The following is a 25954-nucleotide window of genomic DNA, read 5'->3' on the forward strand; positions in this document are numbered from 1 at the left end:
CTTAGGACCTGAGTATCTACGAGACCGCCTTCTGCCACCGGTAGCCTCCCACCGGCCAGTATGCTCCCACAGAGAGGGGCTCCTCAGGATGTCGTCGGTCAAACAATGTTGATTGGCGGCCCCCAGGGGGAGAGCCTTCTCTGTGGGGGCACCTGCCCTTTGGAACGACCTGCCCCCGGAGATACGAAGGATCCTGGATCTACGTACCTTCCACCGTGCCCATTCTATTCCAGCAAGCCAGGCTGGCGTAGCTCTTTTAATTGTTTTTAATTCGTTTTTTTAAAAAGGGTTGTTTTTTTTTAATATGGGCCAAATATGGGCCAAATTTGTTTAATATACTTTTAAATTGTTTTAAATTTTATATTTTTATGTTTTTATTTTTGGCTGTACACCGCCCTGAGTCCTTCGGGAGAAAGGTGGTATATAAATTTAAATAATAAAAATAATAATAATAAATAATAATAATAAAAAACAGAAGAGAAAATCAAACTCAGACTCTATTGCTGATCCATTCATTCCAAGGAACCTGACTATTCATGAGCTAGACAGCAGATCACAAAAACAATTTTAGAGGATAAGTTGATCACAGACACAGTCTGACTTTCTCATTAGGTAAAACTGTCCCATTTCTGGGTGGATCATTATTACCAAAATGAAAAAAATATTGATAACTTCATAATCCAGAGAAAATATTATTTTGCAAACAGCTCTAACATTTGTACTGTGTGTTACTGATAAATCAGAACCTAAAGAGGCAAATGCTGTTCAAAGAATCCATTTCCTTAAAAGTAAATATAGGGGTTTCATGAGGGGAAATGGAAAGCTTTCTCTGCTTTCCATTTTGATCTCCCCCAGGTGCAGGAAGAACTTACATTGGGGCAAGAGTATACATGTTGTATGGCTATCTTTGTATTTTTATCAGGAACAAAAAAGTGCTCAAGAAGTAATTAGTTTCTGCGAAATAAGGGGGGGGAATATTACCAAGAAAAAATAGCCCCAGGTCTCTACAAATGTTGGCATCATAAAAGTATGCACTGAATATCAACAGTTTAGATATTCTTAGCTGCCTTCAGTGAAAGCCATCCTTAAATAACAGTTACCACATTCATAGTAACCAAAATCAGGCTTTTGCAGGACAACTTAAGTATGACTAAGTTGATAGTAGTCTTGAAATTTCCCCTTTTGAGCTGTGTATCAGGTAGTTCAGGGACGAGTGAGTCACACAGGTGGAGTTTGGAGCACAGTCTAGACTAGCATCTACCACAAATGTCTTTTTAGGCAGAGATGTTCTAAACACAATGTTTTCTTGTTGCCATTACATGCCCCTACCACACTCCGAAGTAGTACTGTGTGGAGCCTGACCAGATGCAAAAGAAGATCAGCATTCTATAACTTAAATGAGATTCTGATCAGATCCTAGGACGTTCTCAAAGCATCCGATTTGAAGCAACTGTTATAAACCCAAAAACCCTGACCTTTCACATAGGCCAAATTATATTTCCACAATTCCTACATTTGTGCACACACACAAAATTGTAAAGTTTGTAAACTCAAGATCTTTTATAGGTTTGAGCCTAGATACAAACGCATTACATTCAAGCACTCAATCCTCACTCCCTTTTCAGAAGTCAACCATTTATGAGGGTTGTTTTATTGGGGGAAGCGGGATGCCTTTCGTTTTGTGACGCGCTCCTCACGAGTTGTTTTATAAGGCGAAAAGGACACGAGGCTTGCCTTCCCCTTCATAACTGGGCTGCTGGGTGGGACGTGGGGTAATGGGGAAACTGATGCCAGGAGGCCGAGCACACGAGCCTGGCATCCTGGTCGACTGAAAGGGGGCGACGCCACCCCGCGCGAGGCACGAGAAAGGCGCTGCTCTGTTCGGGACGGGTTCCAGAGCCGGGCGGGGAGGAAGCGTCGCCCCAGGAGCCCCGGTCCCGCCCAGGTACGACCAAGGAAAGGGGCGTGGAGGCCCAGGCGGCTGACAGCCCGCGGAAATGCGGAGGCTCCCGTGGCCATGGTGTGCGGAGCAGATTTCCCTCCCTGCTTTTTGCCGGAAGATTAGACATTTGTTAGCCGGCTGGAGAAATGGAGACGCCGGTAAGTTTTGCTTTCAGTTCTCATCCGCTTTCCTTTGCCCTACTTAAACTAAACTAAAATCCGTATTGATCTGAGTTCCAGCCGGTTCAAACAGACTAATCTTCCCCCGATGTTTTCTCTCTCAGGCACTTTCTCCCCGTTCATTCCGACTGAAGCGCCTAGCCAGACGCTCCTAAAACGTACTTATTTGGAAACAACGCCGATTGCTCAATTCATTATTTACGCTAACTAATTCGTTTTATAAAAGTCGGCCGTGGCCAATTCGTGCATTCGGATCAGACGAGCCGCTTGGAAGCCTGAATCGGTTGGGGTTTCGCCTGCCTAGTGGGCTGCTCACAGCTGGATTCGGGTTCCCGGAAATCCCGCGCGCCCTCGGTGGCAGAGAGTTCTCACTGGCTGTCGATTCTCGACAGCGGAGGAGGAGAAAATCTTGTAACTTTCCTTGTAATTAATTACCAAATAATGTCACTATGATCCCCTGACGTAAGTGGATTTAATTCAAAAAATCAAAAATATTGCCAACTCCGCTTCAGCAGCTGGTAGAAGCCACCGTCCAAGGACAGAGGCAGTTTGCTACGGAGCAGAGATAACTTTGCCTTCACCCCAACAATTGTTGGTCTTCTATCAGCCACTTGTTTAGCAGCTGTTGGAAAGCAAGTGCTGGACAAGGTGAGCTGTTAGTGCTATTAAGCAAGGCAGTTCTTGTGACTTTGATAAGTTCTATAGCTTTAAACAATGATATTGACATCTCAAGGCTAGGACCAGGAAAGAAGACCATCTGTGACTATTTTCTGGGTGAAAACCAATGTGCGCTGCAAAGTGACCTATTCCAGTCCTCTTAGCCAGGCAGTGCCAGGCCCAGAAAGAGCAAGCATTTCCAGGGCTTTTCCTGGAATCCTGAAACAAAGTCTACTTGTCTTGGTGACTACAATAAACAAGGTTAAAATATAAAAATAAAATAAAATACTGTATTGTTTTTCCATGGTTAGGAAGCGAGACTGGTCCTTTTTTAATCCTATACTATAAGCAATATCAGTTTGCCCTGCATTAGTTAGTTGCAAATCCCCATTTTATCTAGAAACATATTTTCTTTGTAAACCTGCAATAAATGAAAAAGCACCATCATTACTTTTGTTTCATCACCACTGCATTTGTAATAGATTATAATGCAAATTATCTCTGATAACCTGGGCAAGGTGTGACAGATTCTCCACTCAGAATCTTTTTGGTGGCAACAGGATAGATATGAGATGCTGTTGAGTTCTAGAAACTAAAAATGCACAAACTGAATAGGAACTGGGCAACTGTGAATAGGATGAAGTGACATCCAGATCATGCACACTGAGTATACACACGTCTGATATTCTAGGTCTGAATTTGCCAGAGTAAAAGTTTGCAACCTGTGTCCTTGGATATGTTATGTTTATGCCTTCAAATTCACTCCTGGAAAAGTATCTAAATTTTCTTGGCAAGAATTTAGAAGTGATTTGCCATTGCCTCCTCCCTAAGGCTTACAGAATGTGTCTGGCCTCCGGTCACCCAACTGGTTTTGGACCTAAAATGGAACTAGAACTCCCAGTCTCCCAATTTCTAACATACTGATGCCTTAACCACCACTGTACACCAAATTTGCTTTCTGGCTATATGATTTCAAAACCTTGTGTCACCAATAAAAATGGGTGGAGTTTTGATCTCATGATTCTAGCTATCATCTTGATATATTTTACCCTTCCTCTGCAAACATAGAGGAAAGGATGGTCTATGCTTTGGTTGTAATTGCTGTTGCATCAATTTGTTCATCTTGTTGCCCAGTTCCCAACAGATTTTCCCTGAGGGAAAATTACTCATCCTGATGCAGAATTCAGAGGAAATATGTTGAAGTTTCCTTGATCATCTGAGAATCCAACAAATTTTCCTGTGCTGGGAATTGGGCTGGTTATTAATTTTCCGTGCATCCATGGCTTGGATGCACCAACTTTTATATAAACATTAAATACATACATGTTTTAAATTAGGACCCAGCATGCTTTGGAAATTAATTCAGAAATTCGTTGGAAGTTGTATAAGAATAGCATTTCCCTGCTATTTATTCAAGCAGGCCAGCTATGAAGCCCAACTTCTGACTCTTTTTCCAAGAATATATACCCTAGAAGCTTCTGTGAGGGAGGTCTTTTAAGAGTCAAGATCATAGCCATAATTCCACCTATGTTTATGTGCAATGCATGTAAAAAGGGGCAGGTTTTTGACTTTGTAGTTGTGGCCTGGCTACTATTCTGACCTTTTTTAAAACTTACCCCCCCCCCCACGATGCTGCCGGCACAGCCTTATATATTAAGTTAGAAAGAAACTGCAGTGCTCCGCAATTCTGCTCACATGAATAATTCATAACTGGATTTCCTAGTCTCTATTTCCTCCCATAATCATAACTAACATACAGATGCTAATTTGACTGGAGCAATAGTAGTTATAATGTTTATTTTTTACCATTAAGAACAGGAAGAAACACTCTCATTTTGTCATCTGCCAAACTAGTAAACATGCACCAAAAAAAGTGATTAGGAAAAAATGCAGATTTTTGCTCCTATTTCCCCCTTCCCCCTTCTTTTTCCTGGTAGATCTAATAGCTTCAGGTGTAGAACATTCATTTGGAAAAAGATGCAGAGGGCATAGGGTTAATTTCTTCCTCAGCTGCTGCCATAAGACAGCTCAAGCGTTCTTAAATGTTTAAAAAGGCATCTGAAATCCAATCCAATAGTGTTTAGTTTGAGATATTCCAGGATGTTCAACGGAAGGGCTCCATCAAAATATTTTTATTGCTTTTCACATCAGTGGGGAGGAAGGGAACAAATGGTAGAAATGAATGAAGGTAATACATTATTGGTACATGCTTACCTAAACGTACTGTCAGCCTGGATCTTCTGGAGCTATAATGACAAGGTCAGGGTAATTCTGCAGCCAAGCCTTCAAAAAGGACCTGGAGAATATGAAGTTCACTTGTTGAGGTTAAGCCAAAGGAAAAGGGGGAGGAACCATCCAGTGATCTGAGGCTTTGAGTGCTCTGAAGTTGTTGAGGGATATGATCATTTTCTTCTGCTGCAATTTGGATTATGGACAGAGAACTGTAAACAATTCCATTGAAAATTAAAGTTGAAATTAGGAATTAAAGAAAGCTTTCAAAGGAAGCTTACAAGGAAATGCCAAATTGAGTGGATAATATAGGACCACAGGTGGCACGCATAGCCATATCAGTGGGCATGCCGGCTCAGCTCTAGCACGCATGCGCACGCCAGCCAGCTGATTTTCAGGTCTTCTGGGCCCACCAGAAGTAGGGAAACAGGCTGTTTCCTGCCTCCGGAGGGCCTGGCGGGGGTGGGGAAGGCCTGTTTTTCTTTCTTAGCTGGTTCCAGATCCTCTCTATGCATCTGCAGAGGGCGAAAACAGCCTTTCCCACTCCCTCGGAGGCCCTCCAGAGGCCTGAAAGGGCCCATTTCCCAACTCTCGGTGGGACAGGAAGTGACATTTTTTGCTGTCCCCAGCCTCCAGAGACTCCTAGAGAGGCTTTGGAGGCTGGGGACAGCAAAAAAGTCACTTCCTGTCCCACCGAGAGTTGGGAAATGGGCCCTTTCAGGCCTCCGAGGGAGTGGGAAAGGCTGTTTTCATATTCCCAGATGCATAAAGAGGATCTGGAGCCAGGTAACAAAGAAAAATGGGCCTACCGGGCCATCGCGGGGGTGTGTGTGTTTGCATACACATGTGCAGGACAGGGCGCATAGAATTATGGGTGTGGGCACGCATGCGCATGAACCTCCCCTGCCCCCCCCCTCCTGGCACATGATGGCAAAAAGGTTAGCCATCACTGATATAGGACCTTGATATTGGATTTTATATTTCTCTAGTTACAGTTCTTTTTAACAAACTGTTCTATTTGTGTTTAGCCTTGGAAGCAAATGCATGTTTTAAAATCTTTCATAAAGGCTGCTGTTGGTCTTCTGTTAACTTTGCCCTTTTTTGAACCATATCCTTTTAACACACTCAATCTCATCTCAAGCCATTCTTCTTTAAAGAGAGAAGCAAGAGTCAAACTAGACATTCAAATGCAAATAAAATGCACCCACATTTTAGAATATGTTCCTTTTGAACAGTTTCTCCCCTCAACCCACAACCCCCCAGGAAACAAAACCATCTCCTTGTTATTGAATTTTTGGAGAACAATAATCACATGGCTCTTCAGAAAGGCATTTGGAAATGAAATCATGCTATCTCGAATTGATTGATTGTAGGGTCCTAAGATTGACAGACAAGGAGTTGGAAAACATTTTTTTGTTTTGATAAGGTTTATTATCTTAGCTCTGCTTTTTAGTTCAGTCTATCTCCTAAGATGTAATTATCTGCCCCTACCAAGTATCATTACTGTAAGCTCTGGCTTGCCTATAGTATGAAGTATGAATTCAGGTCCAATCTTATGCATAAAATTAAGGGATCATGTTTTCTGGATACTCTTCTATAAAACATCTTGATTCCTGCCCTGCTGGAAACATAAAGATTATCCACACATTCTGTACCTGTGGTTGAAAATATTGGTCAATAACCTAGAGGTTTAGGATAGTTCTCTGCCATTAAAGCTAATACTTTATTAAGTAGATTACTAATTTGCAGAGGCAAGACCAAGTGTCTACCCCTTAGAAGCTTGGCTATAGAGTTTGTTTGCTTTATGGCAGTCAGCCATGATAAATAATTCAATGAAGGGTGTAAGCTGTAATCCTTTCCAACAAAACAATGATAAAAACACCTTTCTGAAAGATAAATATTAAACATTAGCTTTGGGAAATTATCACTGTATTTCAGTTTTCCATTGTTTAAACAAGATTCTGAAGCAAGTGGTATTTTGACAACTTTTACTGGTAGCTGTTTTGGAGGTCAGTTAATTATTTAGATTCAAGATGAGCTGGCTTTTTTTTTTCTGTTGCAAACTTTTTCAGCTTCTGATGGGCTGAAGGAAGCAACAGAAATAGAAAAATAGGAATAGAATCATAGGCCTGGAAGGGACCTTGGAAGTCTTCTACTTCAACCCCTTGCCCAAGGCAGGAGACCTTATTCATCCTGGACAAATAGTTGTCCAGTCTTTTTCTCCACCAATAGAGCACCCACATTTCCGGGAATCAAGCTGTTCCACTGAATAATTGTTCTCACTGTTAAGGAATGTCTCCTTAGTTCCAGCTTGGGTCTTCCTTTGATGAGCTTCCAACCATTGCTTCTTGTCATGCTTTGGAGAATAAATTGACCCCTCTTCCCCATGACAGCCCTTCAAGTATTGGAGGACTGTGTTGGCTTTTTTGGCAGCCGTAGCACACTGCAAGCTCATAATTAAGCGATGGTCCAGCAGATACCCTCTCACCAGCACAATTGTTGAGCCAGATACTGCCTATTCTGTACCTGTGCATTTGGTTTTCCCTGCCTAAGTGCAGGACCTAAATTGCTGGATATGCTTGATATAAATGATTTTAGTGCCCGAGTTAAAGCCAAAAATGTGTTGGGACCCCCATTTTTTAAAAAAATATTTTTTCCCCAAATAGCTTGTTCCCTCCTAAACTACAGTACAGGAAAGTGACAAACAACTTTTTTATCAGAAATCTAAACTATTTTCTTACAAGGATTTTGAAATTAAGCAAAAGCTACATAAACTTGGTCAGGTACCACCTATTGCCCATCCCTATTTAGATACATTCCAATAGATCTAAAACGGGGAATACTTAAAAAGAAAATATTTATAGTTGAAGCCAGACTATTTAAAACATGATCAGCCACAGTTATGCATCCTTTATATAAATAGATTCTTTGGATGCCAGTTGGCTTGGTAATTTTCTAAAATGAGATAAATAAAAAAGAAGTTAAAAGGAAAATCAAGCAGATCAAACCCTTTGCAGACTGCTCATGGGTTAAATCCACATTTTTTAAAAAAGCTAAAATGTACAAATCCCACCAAGGTCAAAAACATAATAAAGGCAAGGTCCTTCTAAACCTTGGCAAATACAATGTTATAGTGTAGATTTGATCATTTCTGTGTGAGAAACGATACCCATGAACACAATTTAAGAAAAGTTGAAAAACTACAAGCTCAAATAGGATGGTTGAGGAGGGCCTATTGGTCTCAGGAGACATCTACCATTGGGTGAAAAAAATCATTCAGGCATATCCAGTTATATTCAAATCTTGCCACTGTGACTAGATCACTTCTCCAAACTTGACAACACCTGGGTTTAACTAAAACCAGGGCTTATTCAATTCTCTGCCCTGCATTTCCTCTGGCACAAGTGAATTCCCGCATACATAGTTTACTTCTTTGTTGGTGGAAATATGCAACATAAATCATCATGAGCAGTTCAGAAATTGGAAATTGTAAGTTTTCAGGAGGCAGAGCTTGGAGATTGTAGCAGATTTTTGGAAGAGATAACAGGTAGTTCTCAAATTCCATGAGCAGAATAAGTTATGCAAGCTATGCAATTTTATTTTGCCAAACATATAAAACAACTTAGATCATTGTACAATTCTGGGCCAAGAAAAAACTGGAGTATTAGGAACAAAACATAACAATTTGGGGCATTAAAATCCCCTACCTGTTCCTGGGCATGAACATGGACATAACTGGCAGCTATCATTGTCACCCTGAAATACCAACTTCCACCTAAATCAGCACCTTGGTTTCTCAGGTTACTAGTACAAAAATCAGGTAAGTAGAAGGCTAGATTGCAAGAGGAGGAATTCTTGAACATAAGTTGGATATACTATGAAGGATTTTTTGAGATGCATGAGAAATCCTACTTCATGGGAGTAGATGCAGTGAAAACAGTCACTTCCTTGTATACACACGTGGCAGCATCAGTGGTGGGTTGCTACCGGTTCACCCCAGAGCGGGCAAACCGATAGCGGCAGTGATGGCAGGAGGCTCTGCCCACCCACCCGGACGTCTCTGTGCATGCACAGAAGCTTCTGCGCATGCGTAGAAGTGTCGCACAAGCGAGTGAGCGCCCACGAGCGAACCAGTAGCAACCAAAATTGAAACCCACTACTGGACAGCATGGCATTAATTTTCTAAACTGTGCAACATCTGTACCAAAAACAGCCAAACAATGAACAGCATTACAAAATAAATATTCTTTGGCACAGAAATACATTATCATGTAATATTGCCGATTGTTTACCATTTATGGTGTTTTAAATTCTTTATGCGTAGCAAGACTATGCAACTCAGAGTTGATTGATGATTCTACAGTATGGAAAATAAAAAAATATGTTGCAGGATTGAAATAGGAACAAATAAGTAACTTGATATGAGCACTTTTATCAAACTTTTTGAACAAAGTTGACTGGATTCACCTGACTTGAATTCTACTGCTGGGGCAAATTATAGGGAACTAACTTGGACAAACTGTCATGTTTATATGAATTATTTTCAGCTTAATATTGAAGATGCAGGTTATATTAGAAGATGAAGGCCACTAAAAGGAAAATTGGCCAGATTGATCTGGCCTTAGATTAAAGTAAATGAACAGAGTTGAGTTTAGAATGTGGTCTTGCCTGTTTAAAGTAGTCAGTTATAAGGCTTTTTTTTTGTGGGGGGGGGTGGGGGGAGTGGTGTGTCTGAACATGGAAGTCTTCTATAATTATACCTATTTGAAATGTTCCATTCTGGATAAGGTTATCCCGATAGCTTTGCTGCTGTAGATGCATTTAAATAAAATTGATTATCTGGAGCCATTTCAATTAGAGTTTCATCCTGGATACACTCCTGAGACAGCTTGAGCTAATTTAAGACTTATGCTGGAAATTAGAAGAGGGGAGTATATAATTGTTATTTTCCCCAGATCTTTCATTGGTTTTTAGTATCACAGTTCATTGTATTATTCTGGATCATCTGGAGGGGTTGGTTCTTGAGAGCAATTTTTCAAGGTTTCACTTCTTCTATTCAGGGTGTGCCTAGAAGGTTGTTGATCTATGTATCTCAGAGAGTTCTACCCTATTACCCAATAATATGATAGTTTACATGGAACAAATTGAAATTAATATTTACTGTTTATGGGCAGTTGTTTACAGATTCAGAATAAAAAAAAATGTTTGTACCTGTATAATACAATTCTATATTTTTTTTTATTGTAAAGAATACAATCATTATCATTAATAAGGTGATTGACACATCAGATCTACTAGGTGAGTAAATACATGCTGTAATCCAACTGTGAGAAATATTGGTCAGAATATTTCCTTAATTAAAAAAGATTTAAATGTTTGGCTGTGAGGTATCAGGTGAGAGGAAAGAAATAGAACAAAGCTAACATTTGGCTGAACAAGGATAACTAGAAGGAAGTCAGAATGAAAAGCCCCTATGCTCATTCTCCATATTCTTTGAACGATTTTCCAAACTTTCCCTTCTAAGCAACAGTTTCTAAACTTGTTTTGTCTTGGCAAGTGATCATAACATAAGGACTTCTCTACCCCCACTTTATTTTTCCTTTGGCATTTCTGAATGAGCTGAAGAAGCAATTTAGGTTAGAGAAGGAGGCTGTTGTGCTTCAGGCAAAGAAAACATTCAAGACACAACGGGAAGAGGTTCCGTTCTTGGCTTTGCCTAAAACTTCCTGAGCAACCTCAAGAAACTCACATGTTCTCTATGCCTTGATTTCCAGCTGCATTGGGGGGGGGGGGTAGTATTGAGTGGCTGTGATGAGGCTTCCTTTGTCTATTTAGATAGTCATGCAGTTCTTAATGACCTCAAGTAACATCCAGTTGCAGAACAGGATGATCAGGCCAGTGATTTAGGCTAACATTGGCTATGCTAGGCTCTTCCCCCTCTCTCCTGATTGCTACCAACAATTGTCCCTAAAGGAACTTCCTAGAATGAATTTTTTAAAAAACGATTTGTTGTGATTTTTGTGTTGCTCATTAGCTGTTTTGATGGAATTTGTATCCTAAATAGTGAAAAACATATGGAAGCTATATGGCTGACCATACTGTTGTTCAAAAACCAAAGAAACCTCCAAACCATTTCTAACCCACATATATGGTATAGTGACACCTACTTTGGGACTTTTGACCCTTAAAAGGTTGAATATAGCACTTTGCAAGCCAAAGGCCACATTTGTCTGCTTTAATTATCAGGGTTAATAAATCCTTTATTTCCCATCAAAAAGGTATTAAAGCACTAACATGTGGGAAATATATCATCAATCTGTTTTGTATTGACTCTAGCTGCTGAGTTTCAATTATTCCAGTTATTTACCATCTTTCTTCTTTTCCGGAAGTATTGTCTCTAATTCCTTTTTCCCAATCATTAACATTTGAATTATTCATCTTAATTTACATTATTATCAAAATTAATAATGTTGTTAAAGTACTTATTTCCACATTTCCATCTGCTGAGATTTATCACAAACAAGTTCTATTCATTCTTTTTTACAATAATAATCGCTTACATGATTTCAACATTGTTATTTTCTTTACAATTGAATTTTAAATATTCATCTTAATTTACATTGTTATCAAAATTAATAATGTTATCAAATTACTTATTTTCACATTTATGTCTGCTGAGATTTAATATAAACAAATGCTATTCACTCATCTTTTTGATATAATCATTTATAGTAATTTTTCACCATATCTTATTATTTCAACTTCTGGCATATTATTCTTTTTACATACTTCTTTATCATTTCATATTCAATGCTTTCACCTAAATAACATCACAGTATATCCTATAATTCTTCTCTCTTACCGATACAATAACAATTTAAATTCAATACTATCAAAACCACTATTTGTTATTTTGTCTACTTTCCCATTCCCATTCATTAATCTACCTTATTATATATATTTACTAATATTTACCTCATCGTCATTCATCTTTAACTATCATCTCTCAATCTTTTCCCATTTTCTAATAGTTTTTTGCTCGACCCTTTATCTCGCTCTAACTTCTCAATTCTCTTTTTTTTTCTTTTTATATATGTTACATTTCATCTTCTGGCTTCCTTTTATCTTTTTTTGTTGTACTTTTTGAGCATCCCTCACCAAGATTTTCTCTTGTCTCTCCCAGATATTTCCCTTTTTCCCTTTTAACTGTTTCTTTTTTAGGGGGAATTTTCTTCTTTTCCTCTCTACTCTTTTTACATTCCCAGAAATTTCTATAATATTATCTATCTGATTTTTATTTTTTAATATTTTCTCTTCAACATTATTAACTTCTTGCTTCTTGTGATCCGTATATTACTATTGTATGTCAATCGGACTTCCATTCTGTATAAGAATGTGCTTATTTTGCAGTTCTACTGATTGCCCTCCTGCCAGATAGGTGGGGTTTTGAGGAATGGGGAGGCAGGATTCAGAAGAGCAAGGGGGATCAAAAGAAAAGTAGGACAGTCCTATTTTTCCTAGCCTTTGACCTGAGCATTTTTCATTGAGGCAGGAAGGAGATGAAATAAGCACAATTCATATTTGAACAGCATATTTGAACAGCATAACAACATATTTGATCTTATGTGATTCATAATTTATTTCTAATGATAGTGTTAGGCTGATGCCCTATCTCAATACCTATTCTGATTTCTCTAAGGACGAGATTTGTTTTCTATATTCCTCAGACTATAAAAAACAAAGAAGGGGGAACAACACATCCTATATTATTGAGAAACAGAGAAAGCAGTTTAGCCTGTGAATTACCTCTGAAAGGAGAAAATAAATAGTACCTACTTATTTATTTGATACATCTGAACAATGCTTTACAGTCCAGTTATAGTAGTTAAGACAACTTAATGCCTGGTTTAATCTTAGATTTATAATTTAGTGCAATTTATCTTCAGTTTTTAGTTCAATTTAAAGTTACAGTTTAATTTAGTCAAGGTAAAACCAGGGGTGGGTTCTAAATTCTTTTACTACCGGTTCTGTGGCCGTGGCTTATTTTGTGGGTGTGGCTTGGAGGTCATGTGACTAGGTGGGCGTGGCTAGCTGGTCAGTCATTTCTGGAAGGTCCTCGCACTTACGACCAGTCCTCGCACTTATGACCCGACTCATTTGTTTGCTTTTAACACTGATCAGCTGTAGGACGGCCCTTTGAAGCCCCGTGGCAAGAGTTTAAACAGTTTTTTTCCCTCTAGTCATCAGCTGGGACTCAGGAAGCAGCAATAGATTGGGGGTGGGACCAAATAAAAGGTAAGAATAACGTGGGTGGGTGAGGGGATGGGAGGGCATGGGGGGAGAACCGGTTCGATGATGTCATATCGTCACCGCTACCAGCTCAGCTGAACCGGACCGAACCGGGAGGAACCCACCACTGGGTAAAACATTTTATAGTGTACTTCACACAAAAGAGAAAAGAAATGTCAAAAAAATAACAAGAGGAATAGTTAAATGGTTTGGTCAAGACAGACAAAGCTCTCCAAAATATTTGGAGGCTTGGGAATTCTATAAGGATCCCTCAGGTTTAAAACTGAAATTATTTGGGAGGCAAGAAAAAAAAAGTCAAGGTGACACTCCTAAAAATGGGCAGAGTTATAGATCACAAGATTATGGCTGCCATCTTGACTTTAGACCTCTTCCCTGTATTTACCCCTAACAATTATAGAAGTGTCCCCTGAGGCACTTTTTTACATTTACATACAAATGTATAAATAATATTAAGTCCAAGAAAATGTCAGAATGGTTAATGAGCAAATAAACTAGCCAAAATGAAAAAATGGAAGCCACTCCCAAATTAAAAGAACAAAAAAGCATGTACAGGAAAAAACATTTTATATAGGCTGCTTGGGGATAGTCTGAAAGTGCCAATATTTTTTAAAAATAAAAACTGGCAAACCTATTTTTCAAGCAACTGGGTAGTAGAAAGACTGAGCACATAAATAATTTCATTGCAGAATTTTAAGAACCCGTCTTGCCTGTCCTGGAAATGGAAAGAGAACATCCCCTAGGACAGTGATGGCTAACCTTTTTGCCATCGCGTGCCAGGACAGGGGGGGCAGGGGAGGGTCGCGCACGCACGTGCCCACGCGCATGTGTGCGCAACCCCCTCCCCCCCCGCTCCTGGCACATGATGGCCTGGTAGGCCCGTTTTTCTTTCTTACCTGGTTCCAGATCCTCTCTGTGTATCTGGGAACGGCAAAAACAGCCTTTCCCACTCCCTTAGAGGCCCTACGGAGGCTGAAAAGACCCATTTCCCAATTCCCGGTGGGACAGGAAGTGACATTTTTTGCTGTCCCCAGCCTCCAGAACCTCTCTAGGAGTCTCTAGGAGCATCTCTAGGAGTCTCTAGGATAAGGTGACCAGACGTCCCGCTTTTGGCGGGACAGTCCCGCTTTTGAGCAATTTGTCCCGCGTCCCGCGGCGTTTTAAAAAAGTCCCGATTTTTCATTCTGCCTCCTGAGTCCCCGCTGATGGCTAGAGGGAAAAAAAACTGTTTGAACTCTTGCCGCGGGGCTTCAAAGGGCCGACCTACAGCTGATCAGTGTTAAAAAAAAAAAACCTTGGTATATTTGCGGCGCAAGGCAGCCCTCGTTTCCTGCCGACTCGGAGCGGTAAACAGCGTCTGGTGCAGGGAGCAGCTGGATTTTGCTCTCCATTGCTCTCTCGGTCCCCTGCAAGCTCTCATCTCTCGAGAAGCCCAACCAAAGTTTCCCGCGCCATTTCAGGGAGCGTTCCTCGAGAGACGAGAGCTTGCAGGGGGCCGAGAGAGCAATGGAGAGCAAAATCCGGCTGCTTCCCGCACCAGACGCTGTTTACCGCTCCGAGTCCCAAGCGACAGGAGAGGAGGGCTGCCTTGTGCTGCAAATATACCAAGGTGGAATCCTGATGCCGCCTTTACAGCGGAGAGAAGAAGCCGGATTTTGCTCTCCATTGCAGACACCAGATCGTAATGCACCACCTGCAAAAATGTGAAAATTTCCAAATGTAGCCCTGCCCTCTTACAGCTCTCCTGATGTTCAACTGTTGTCTCTCAAGGAGGATACTTGGCCAGCTTCATGCTTGATGTCTCCCACCTTGGCAGCTTTAAGACTTGTGGACTTCAACTCCCAGAATTCTCCACAATTCCCCAGAATGGGCTCGGCGGGAGTTGAAGTCCAAACGTTGTAAAAGAGCCACAATTGCCCAGCCCTGGGCTAGGGTAGGCTGACGCCGCGCGGATGGGAGGAGGGGCGGGCGACCCAGCAATTAAGTTGTGGTTTGGAAGTATATATGGGGGAAATTATTTGGTTTATTATTATTGATAAATATAATTAATTGATTTGTAAGAAATTGGATTGCATGGAAATAATTGGAATATTCATGTTCATATTGATTAATATACAAAAAAGATAGTTATATAACTAATTGATTTATATTAAAATGTTGAATTTGTATTAAACAACTGTATTACATAATTACATAATTAACCAATGTAAGGATGGATATAAAAATAGATGACAATGGGAAGGGGTATAATATAGAATAGAAGGGAAAAATTGAATTTGATTAAGATTAGAGATGAGGATGAAGGGTAATATTGGTTTTTTTAAAAAATAGATGAGGAATAAATATGGCAAAAAGGAAATATAGAAATTGTAAATTTAATTGAAATGACTAAACGCTGTTTAAATTTGTGAACCAGCCAAATATTCTGTTCAAAGAAAATACATTGTATGTTTGTATGTGTTTCTAATTACTGCTATTTATTCATATTTGTTCTCTTTTATTCTTTAAAGTTTAACAATTCATTCTTTATCTTAATATCTTTATATTTGCTTGGGGTTGGCTTTCTTCCCTTTCATCTTTTTTATTGTACAGCAATCTTTCTCCTCAAACCTACCACCTCTCTCTTTTCTTTCCTTCTTACTTTCTCTTCCCCCCACCCTCTTTTTCTCCTCCCTACTTCCTCTTCCTTTCTCCTCCTCCTCCTCTCTTCCTCCCTCTCTTACCCTCACTCCTACTTTAATTTCCCTTCCTTCATCCCTCTCTATTGCTGTATCCTTTAATGCATATGGACTACTCAGAGGGCTGAAAAAGTTATTTTTGACTGGTCCTCACACTTTTGACCAGTCCTCGAACTTACGACTGTCCTCACATTTTACATTTTTGCCCTATCTTGTCATCATGGTGAAGAGAAGCAGTTGTGAAATGAGTGACATGGTTGTTAAGAATGCTGCATGGGCATAAATGTGAGGATGGTCATAAGTGTGAGGACCAGTCAAAAGTGCGAGGACCTGTCAGAAATGACTTTTTTCAGCCCTCTGGTTAGTCCTTTTGTGCATATGGACTACTCGGAGGGCTGAAAAAGTTATTTTTGACTGGTCCTCGCACTTTTGACCAGTCCTCGAACTTACGACTGTCCTCAAATTTTACGTTTTTGCCCTATCTTGTCACCATGGTGAAGAGAAGCAGTTGTGAAATGAGTGACATGGTTGTTAAGAATGCTGCACGGGCATAAATGTGAGGATGGTCATAAGTGTGAGGACCAGTCAAAAGTGTGAGGACCTGTCAGAAATGACTTTTCAGCCCTCCGAGTAGTCCCTATACACATAGCCATGGCCACCCGGTCACATGACCAGCTAGCCGAGCCCACCCAGTCACATGGCCTCCAAGCCACGCCCACACAATAAGCCACGCCCACAATTGTGTCCTTCTTACCAATGTTAAAATCTGTTCACCTTACCCTATACACATAGCCATGGCCACCCGGTCACATGACCAGCTAGCCACGCCCACCCAGTCACATGACCAGCTAGCCACGCCCACAAAATAAGCCACGCCCACAATGTCCCTCTTTACCAATGTTAAAATCTGGTCACCTTACTCTAGGAGCCTCTCTAGGAGTCTCTGGATGCTGGGGACAGGAAAAAAGGTCACTTCCTGTCCCACCGGGAGTGGGAAAATGGGCCCTTTGAGCCTCCGTAGGGCCTCCAAGGGAGTGGGAAAGGCTGTTTTCGCCGTTCCCAGATACACAGAGAGGATCTGGAGCCAGGTAAGAAAGAAAAACAGGCCTTCCCCACCCCGCCCCCAGGCCCTCCAGAGGCAGGAAACAGCCTGTTTCCCTACTTATGGTGGGCCCAGAAGGCCCGAAAATCAACTGGCCGGCACGCGCATGCGCCCCAGAGCTGAGCTGGCGTGCTCACTAATATGGCTCTGCGTGCAGCGTGCCACCTGTGGCACGCGTGCCATAGGTTCGCCATCACGGCCCTAGGAGGATACAGTACAGTATTATTGGAAAATATAAATTCAGAGCAGGGATTGGCTGACATTTTAAACATCGATTTACTGTTCAGGTGTTGAAAGTTATATGCATAAGGAGGCTTGAGGGAAAACCACTTTTTCTACCATTCACCCTGTCTGAATTTCTTTAGTATGTTACTTGATTATGTTTATCAAATAATACATTGTTTTCAATATTTATTGGAATTATTTGGAACAAAAGGTTAAGTCACGGTAGAGTATTCATTTTAATTCTTGCAGTTCTTAATACAACAATTCTTCCTGACCAAGATAATTCCAGCTTTCTCCACCTTGGCATGTTTACTACTATATTCTTCCAAATTTATGAATAGTTACTTCTACAAATATCTTTATAATTTTTGTCAAATAAATTCTTAGATATTTAATCTTTCAGTAATATTGAACTCTGCTATTTATAGCAAATGTTAAGAGGATCAAGTGTCATATTGCTATAGGTATTCCACTAATAATATTAAACAATCCTTTGAGTAAGCAAATATATATATGAAGATATATATGAGGACCCAGATTGTTGGGGGCAATATGCTGACACTGTAAATGGCTTAGACAGAGCTGTAAAGCACTGTGAAGCGGTATATAAGTCTAAGTGCTATAATTTTTATTCTTTATTTGCTCATTAAATGATTTTAATTAATTTTAACTATGATATTGTATATTTGTATATTTGTATTTTAATTCTGGCTGTACACCGCCCTGAGTCCTTCGGGAGAATGGGCGGTATAGAAATAAAATTATTATTATTATTATTATTATTATTATTATTATTATTATTATTATTAGTTAATCTTTAGTGAGATTCACAGCCTTTGAGGCTGGTTAATAGCTCAGCAGCTCGAGTCCTAACCAAGGACCTAGGAACTGTTAAGGTATCGTCGGAGGATATAAGCTGTTCCGAGTAAGGTGGTTTTTTGTAGAGTCAAAATGTTCAAGTCTGGCAATTTTAGAATTTCTAAATAGCGGGGTAGCCCTTTGAGTATTGCTCCAAGGGCTCCAATTACAATCGGGACAACACACGATTTCTTTTTCCACAGTCGCTGAACTTCAATTTGTAAGTCCCGGTACTTTGTGATTTTTTCTTGCTGCTTATCTTCAATTCGTGCATCACCAGGTATTGCAATGTCAATGAACCATACTTTTTTCTTTTCAACTATTGTTATGTCAGGTGTGTTGTGGACCAAGTGCCTGTCAGTCTGAATCCTAAAGTCCCACAAGATCTTGAGTTTCTCATTCTCTAAAACTTTCTCAATCTGATGTTCCCAGTGGTTTTTGCTGTACTCAAATCCAAACTTCTGGCACAATTTCCAGTGAATGATCTTAGCAACACGGTCATGGCGTTGTAGGTAGTCAGTTTGTGAAATTTTGCTATTATTATTATTATTATTATTATTATTATTATTATTATTATTATTATTATTTATTGGTTAATCTTTAGTGAGATTCACAGCCTTTGAGGCTGGTTAATAGCTCAGCAGCTCGAGTCCTAACCAAGGACCTAGGAACTGTTAAGGTATCGTCGGAGGATGTAAGCTGTTCCGAGTAAGGTGGTTTTTTGTAGAGTCAAAATGTTCAAGTCCGGCAAATTTAGAATTTCTAAATAGCGGGGTAGCCCTTTGGGTATTGCTCCGAGGGCTCCAATTACAATCGGGACAACACACGATTTCTTTTTCCACAGTCGCTCAACTTCAATTTGTAAGTCCCGGTACTTTGTGATTTTTTCTTGCTGCTTATCTTCAATTCGTGCATCACCAGGTATTGCAATGTCAATATTATTATTATTATTATTATTATTATTATTATTATTATTATTATTATTATTATTATTATTTGACTCCTCAAATTGTGTTCTTTAAGGAGGGGAGAAGAATCAAACCAAAATTATAGCCAAAATGTACTATGTGTAAGATCAATTTTATAAATTCTTAAACAAATGCCAAAGTAGAGCAAAGTAAATACATGGAATATTTGTGAAACTATAGAAAAAATATGGTCTTTTTCTAGGTTATAGATTGAGTAAAAGTCGAAACGTTTGGACATCAACGTTTCTGTAATATATTTTTCAGAGCTTGCTCTTTTGTTGTTTTCTTTGATATGTGTGTAAAATATTGTAATTTCAATTATGGCAATTGGGGGAAGGATCATCATTCATACCTACTGTTATTGATAACATTATAGTAGTCTTACTAGATTAAACTGTGATCTATTTATCCTTGTATTTTTTTTCTAGAAGTAGCTAGCTATTTACCAGAGCAAATACCATTTTATTTTTTAACACTTTTGTTCCCCACAATTCTGCCTGACCCTATAACAAAAACTAAAGTCCTCCAAAGGTATGGGACTAGTATCCAGAATTCCAGCTTACATGGCCAATGACTATAAAGCATGAAAGCAACAGACTATAGAGATATACAGATGTTTTTCATTTGAGGCTTGAGGAGGCACTTTTTCCTGACATACAATTTTGTTTTTCAGCTTGAGCATGCAGAAAACCATCCTGTATATTTTGCAGGGGAAGCTGGCTGTACATAATACTGTCTTGAGAACTATTAGTATACATATTTTTCCTCTTCCTGAAGGTGCTTTTCCAGAGTTTTTAGGATTTACTCTGCTTTTTAAAAGGGGGGATGGAAATGGTGACAGAATAAAATGTTGTTCTTAGAGCAGTAGGCAAATAAATTAAATTTCAAATTTAAAAGCAATAAGACTGCCGAAAGCAAGAAGACTCTAAAAGCATAGTTTGATTCACTAGATCCACCAATGTATTGTGGAGTTAGTGGCTCTATTTGGCTGCAGTTGGGAGGATAAAGAAACACTGGTGTATTTTGCTCCCTATTTCTTATAAGTCAGACCATACTCTAAAAAGGAAAAAGAAGGGAAAGCTTCCCTTATTCCATAATTTATCATTTCCAAGCCTATTCTGCCTTCCTTTTTGCACATCTCAAGTTACTGGCGTGTAGAACTGCATATATTAAACATTAATCAAGGAAGGTTCAATTCTCCTGAGAGAGGAAACCCACTTTTTCTAAATTGTAAATTGTGGCCCATTTTACTCTTGCATGCCAAATTTTTGTTATATTATTTCAAGAACTACAGACAAATAAACCTTCCTTTCATACTTCAGCCTGGCTTATATGAGGCATGTCCAAAAAAGTTAAATCATGGAACAGCTGCCATCTCTGAGGCTGAGTAATTATGGTAACTCCCCTCCTCCTTTTCATTGTGAGCATCTCCAATGCAGCTAATAGTTTGAGGGGAATTAAACAAAGCACAATTGAAGTAATTATTGTTCCTTTGGCAGACAATAAAGCCACTAACCTTGAAGTAGACCCCAGATATTTTCTTCAAGAATAGCAGATTTCAACTGTTTCTCAGCTCCTTTCTACTACCTGGAAGATACCACTTTTCTAAATTGTACCAGGCATCACTTCATGGATTGCCAGCTACAGTTAAACCATCTCCTGTCTTTAGATCCTTTTAACAAAACATTTGATTATCACCTTAACTGTCAGCATTGAGAATAGCATGGACTTGCTGTTCTAAACTAGCTCATTTTTAGCAAATTTAAATCTTAATTCTGGTGGGTTATAACAGCACTGCCCATGATACCTATGTAAATACTGCAACTAAGTTTCTGATAAGCTGGTACTGGACTATCAGGAAGATCATCATCTGTCACAAGACTGACATCATCACTGTGGTTGGACTGTCAATGAAGGTTAGAGGAAAAATATTCTTGTGTCCTGAACGGAGTGATAAAAAAGATATGTAAAATCAGAGACTTGTTTGCTGACAAGGTGACACAAATCAGTATCATCAGTAGATCCAGGAGTTTGATTTAGAATCACCTTAGATACAGGTAGGTGAAGTATCTCAGATGGCAACAAGGCCTTTTTTGTTGCACCATTCTACAAATTAAAAATAATCCAGAGTTGCCATCTTTAAACATACTGCCATTTTAAAAAGAAAAATTGATGAACTAGCAACAGAACATCAATTTCAGCATTCTTCCATAACTGATTTTTTTCTAGAGTAAATTGAAACTACTGAATGTTTATGCCAGCTGCTTACCTATCCATTTCAGTCTTTCACCTCTGTAGATCTGATGATGATGTGCCAGATTGATATTGACTATTGATTTGATATTGACAAACAAGAGCCAAATCAAAAGAAATGCCTCTGCCTCCACAACTTTATTTTAAATAGAGATAGTTTAATATATGAAAAAGGAAAATAATCTTTAAATGAACACTTTTGTTACCTATATTTATTTCTCCACATAATCATCACCATTCATCACACATCATCTGCCAACAGTGAATGAACTTCTTAAAACCATCATGAAAAAACTCTATACTTTGTCTGTTTGAGCAGGTCATTTCCATGTGTTCCAGATCTGTTACTTGAAACAGCAATTAAGAGTTCAGAAGCACAAGAAAGAACTTCTGCTGCAGCATGGCAATTTAAGGTGCTGCATCTAAAGACACACAAAAGGCAATTGCAAAGTTGAATCTTACCACGTAGTCCGGGCTTTATCATGTAACTTTTTCCAACATAAACGAAATATCTTCATGGACATCTGAAATGGAATGGTCTGGCAAGACCTGATTGAATAGAAAAAGTGTGGAATTCTTTCTAGATTAATTTTTTAAAATGTTGCTATTTAAAGCAGAATTATAGAGGAAGGGGCCCTTCTTTTCATTCAACCTTCACTTGAAAGATTTTTCTCCTGGATTATCTGCCTTTAACCTAGTCACTCAGTTCTTCCTATTGCTTATAATGCTTATTGTCTCTGTAGATCTACTTTCAGCTGTATGTATGATTATTTAATCCTACCATTTATCTTTTATTGATCATGTCAGGTTGTACCAAACACTTAATGTACATGTTAGGATAGTTTAGACCAGTGTTGTTAGACTCATATTGCAGATGGAGGAATTGAAGTAGAGTGGCAGTAAATGACTGAGATAGCCCCAAGTTTATATAGGGATGATATTTGAATTAGGATTTTCCTGATTTGTAATTCTGCCACGGTTATTAGAGTTCTCTCGTAATTCTATGTCATGCAAAGAAAGTTTTTAGCTATTATCATGGAAAAATATAGCCTGATCTGTGACATTTTAATCTGAATTTAATGGTGGTGTAATTATGAGGGTATTTCCTATAGAATTTCATAACTTCCAGTTCAACTTTTCTATCATCCTCACAAACATTTCGTTAATAATATGATGGTTAGAATGTTGAATGGAGGCAGCGTGGGTTCAAGGATGGCTGGGTTCACATTCAGCTGTAAGTAACTTGATCCATCTCTTCTAACCTAATTCATTAGAATATTGAGAGAATAATATGGAAAAGCTGTATATCCTTTCTTAAGGTCTTTGGCAAATATATAATTTGGATCACAACATATTTTGTCTTCACCAGCAGGTGCATTAACTGAAACCCTTTTCCCTTACTCATTTGTCCCATTTTTATGTTTCATCTTCTACCTTTGCAGAAATTGAAAAACTGAAGATGTTTGCATAACTTCAAAGACAAAATCCACAAAGAGTTCCCATTTAGGACAGAGGCAAAGGTCAAGGAAAGAAACTTTAATATTCTATCAGACCTGTTTCCAGTCTGCAAAAGTTGCCATGGAGCAGATCAGTAATTTTTTTCATTCCATCTGGTCTTTTATCTGCTTAAAACATCAGGAGGGCATCTATAACACAATCTGTCTTGCTGTATTAATGGGGTTACCTGTTCTTGTCCTCCTTGTTGGAATTTTCATCTGTTGCCATTGTTGTTTTTGTGGCCAGCAGCAAAGGAACAAAAATAGCCACAGCAGCAGTAGTCCAATCCAAGGGAAAAGAAGACATAATATTATGAAGAAGAAGAAAAAGAAAGAAGAAGATCTGTGGATTTCAGCCCAGCCCAAAGTGCTCCTGCTGGCAAAAAGGCCATCATTGTTGGTTTAGAGGAATGCAGACGGACAAGAGTTACTTTCCTTTCGTATACAGGAATATTCCTATTGCTATCTCATAATGTGTTCAGCTCCACGTCATAAAGCTGAGAACATGCCGTTCTATCTTACTTCCACATGAAGGAAGTTAATTTTTAAGTTTAGGAATGTAGCTGTATTTTCAAGTTGGATACATGCAAGCTGCAACATTACACCAACGCAGAATGAATAGTGTGCATCCACTGAATGCATATTATTTCAGTGTACACCAAAGGTATATGCTTACATGAACTCAGTAGCAAATTGTATTCTACAAATAGGCACTTGTGCCCTTAGGATGCAGAATTAAAACTAGAACTTTTGCTTTGCATAGCATAGCTTGCACTGAAAGCTTATGTGCACTAGCAAGTAAGAAAGTAAGTAAGCAAACTCTGCTGTATACATGAAGGTATATATCATATATTACCATACACATTTACTTATACAATCTGATTGCACTGATATGTAAGCCAAGGTATTGAATTGAGTTATTTTTAAAAGAAATTGGGTTATTTTTAAAAGAAGAAGACTATGACTAGTGATTATTTGCTAGTTTTGGAAGAAAATTGCTGAGTCAGTTGGGCCTTTGGTTTGAACATTTGGGCACACAAGAAATTGTTTTATTAACAAATGTCTCACATTCTTCTCCATGTCTGAACTAGTCAGAATTTTATAGGTTTTACACATTGCTTGCCATACCAATAATCTCTACTTTCATTCTTTAAAGGGTTAGGTTTTTAGGACTTCCAGCTATGCTGACAGCTTTGGATGTACCAAATTGGGGAATGGGGTAGGCTGAAGATCAGAAAGATGAGACATTAGTATTGCACAAGTAGTAGAAAAATAAACACCAATATCATATCAATCAACATGATGAAAAATTTGGTGGGGGAGGGAACCCTACAATCTTGGAACAATGTATTATGACAAGGGAATAATAACTCTCTTGGTCAAGGCAATTACAAATATATTTTTGCATTTTCATTAAAAATCTATTACTCTGTGCTTAGATTAAGTGATGGGGTGACTTGTTACCAATATGCATTGTGTTCTTTATTTTTAGACTTGCATTCTAGGGTTACTCTAGAGATAATTAAAAGAAACCCACAACCTTTTTATTTAAAAATAAATTTATTTTAATAAATTGTGCTTCATTACATTTTGTGTCCAAATTTCTACTACTTACTAATTAAAGAAAAAAATGATTTGTTGTGTTATTTTTCTGACCACGGGGGAGTAATTGGCTCAAAAATAAAAACATAATCAAATGTGCATTGTCTTAAATAATAAGACAACCACATGTGTAAAAACCCTTCTATTCTCACAAGAGTTGTGTCTGCATAACATGCCAAGGACTGCCAGATGCTTTCCTTCTCTCTGCATTCAAGATTTCATGATCTGATTCATCTCTGTCACACACACAAACTGAGGTTCTGCTTCCATAACCTACTTTGAATTATTGTATTGTAGAAGTTCAAAGGGGGAACTGTTGGCCCAGTCAGTAATTTCTGCAAACACACTTAATCATCCAGGAGCTTACACAAATTCCACCCAGTCATATGGTAAAAAATAAGAGTATCTACAGTCAGGTCCAGAAATATTGGGACATCGACACAATTCTAACATCTTTGGCTCTATACACCACTATAATGGAGTTGGAATGAAACAAACACAATGTGCTTTAACTGCAGACTGTCAGCTTTAATTTAAGGGTATGTACATCCAACTCAGGTGAACGGTGTAGGATTTACAGCAGTTTGTATATGTGCCTCCCACTTGTTAAGGGACCAAAAGTAATGGGACAGAATAATAATCATAAATCAAACTTTCCCTTCTTAATACTTGGTTGCAAATCCTTTGCAGTCAATCACAGCCTGAAGTCTGGAACGCATAGACATCACCAGACGCTGGGTTTCATCCATGGTGATGCTCTGCCAAGCCTCTACTGCAACTGTCTTCAGTTCCTGCTTGTTCTTGGGGCATTTTCCCTTCAGTTTTGTCTTCAGCAAGTGAAATGCATGCTCAATGGGATTCAGGTCAGGTGATTGACTTGGCCATTGCATAACATTCCACTTCTGTCCCTTCAAAAACTCTTTGGTTGCTTTTGCAGTATGCTTTGGGTCATTGTCCATCTGCACTGTGAAGCGCCGTCCAATGAGATCTGCAGCATTTGGCTGAATATGAGCAGATAATATTACCCGAAACACTTCAGAATTCATCCTGCTGCTTTTGTCAGCAGTCACATCATCAATAAATACAAGAGAACCAGTTCCATTGGCAGCCATACATGCCCACGCCATGACACTACCACCACCATGTTTCACTGATGAGGTGGTATGCTTAGGATCATGAGCAGTTCCTTTCCTTCTCCATACTCTTCTCTTCCCATCACTCTGGTACAAGTTGATCTTGGTCTCATCTGTCCATAGGATCTTGTTCCAGAACTGTGAAGGCTTTGCTAGACGTTGTTTGGCAAACTCTAATGTGGCCTTCCTGTTTTTGAGGCTCACCAATGGTTTACATCTTGTGGTGAACCTTCTGTATTCACTCTGGTGAAGTCTTCTCTTGATTGTTGACTTTGACACACATACACCTACCTCCTGGAGAGTGTTCTTGATCTGGCCAACTGTT

General features: G+C 39.1%; 1 protein-coding gene across 1 annotated transcript; it reads left to right on the forward strand.

The window, feature by feature from the left end:
- Positions 1-1738: 1738 nt before the first annotated feature.
- On the forward strand, positions 1739-24528 carry KIAA0040 (KIAA0040 ortholog). The gene is made up of 2 exons (XM_034409750.3): positions 1739-2100; positions 22841-24528. Exon 2 carries the CDS (start codon positions 22977-22979, stop codon positions 23298-23300), a length of 324 nt encoding a protein of 107 aa, XP_034265641.1. The 5' UTR covers positions 1739-2100; positions 22841-22976; the 3' UTR covers positions 23301-24528.
- The last annotated feature ends 1426 nt before the right edge of the window (positions 24529-25954 follow it).

The sequence above is a fragment of the Pantherophis guttatus genome, chromosome 3 (assembly GCF_059756535.1).
Source record: "Pantherophis guttatus breed Tessera chromosome 3, ASM5975653v1, whole genome shotgun sequence".
Classification (NCBI taxonomy): Eukaryota; Metazoa; Chordata; class Lepidosauria; order Squamata; family Colubridae; genus Pantherophis; species Pantherophis guttatus.

Excerpts from the sequence above, each read along its gene's own strand:
- KIAA0040 (XM_034409750.3), top strand. The coding sequence starts at position 22,977 with ATGGAGCAGATCAGTAATTTTTTTCATTCCATCTGGTCTTTTATCTGC.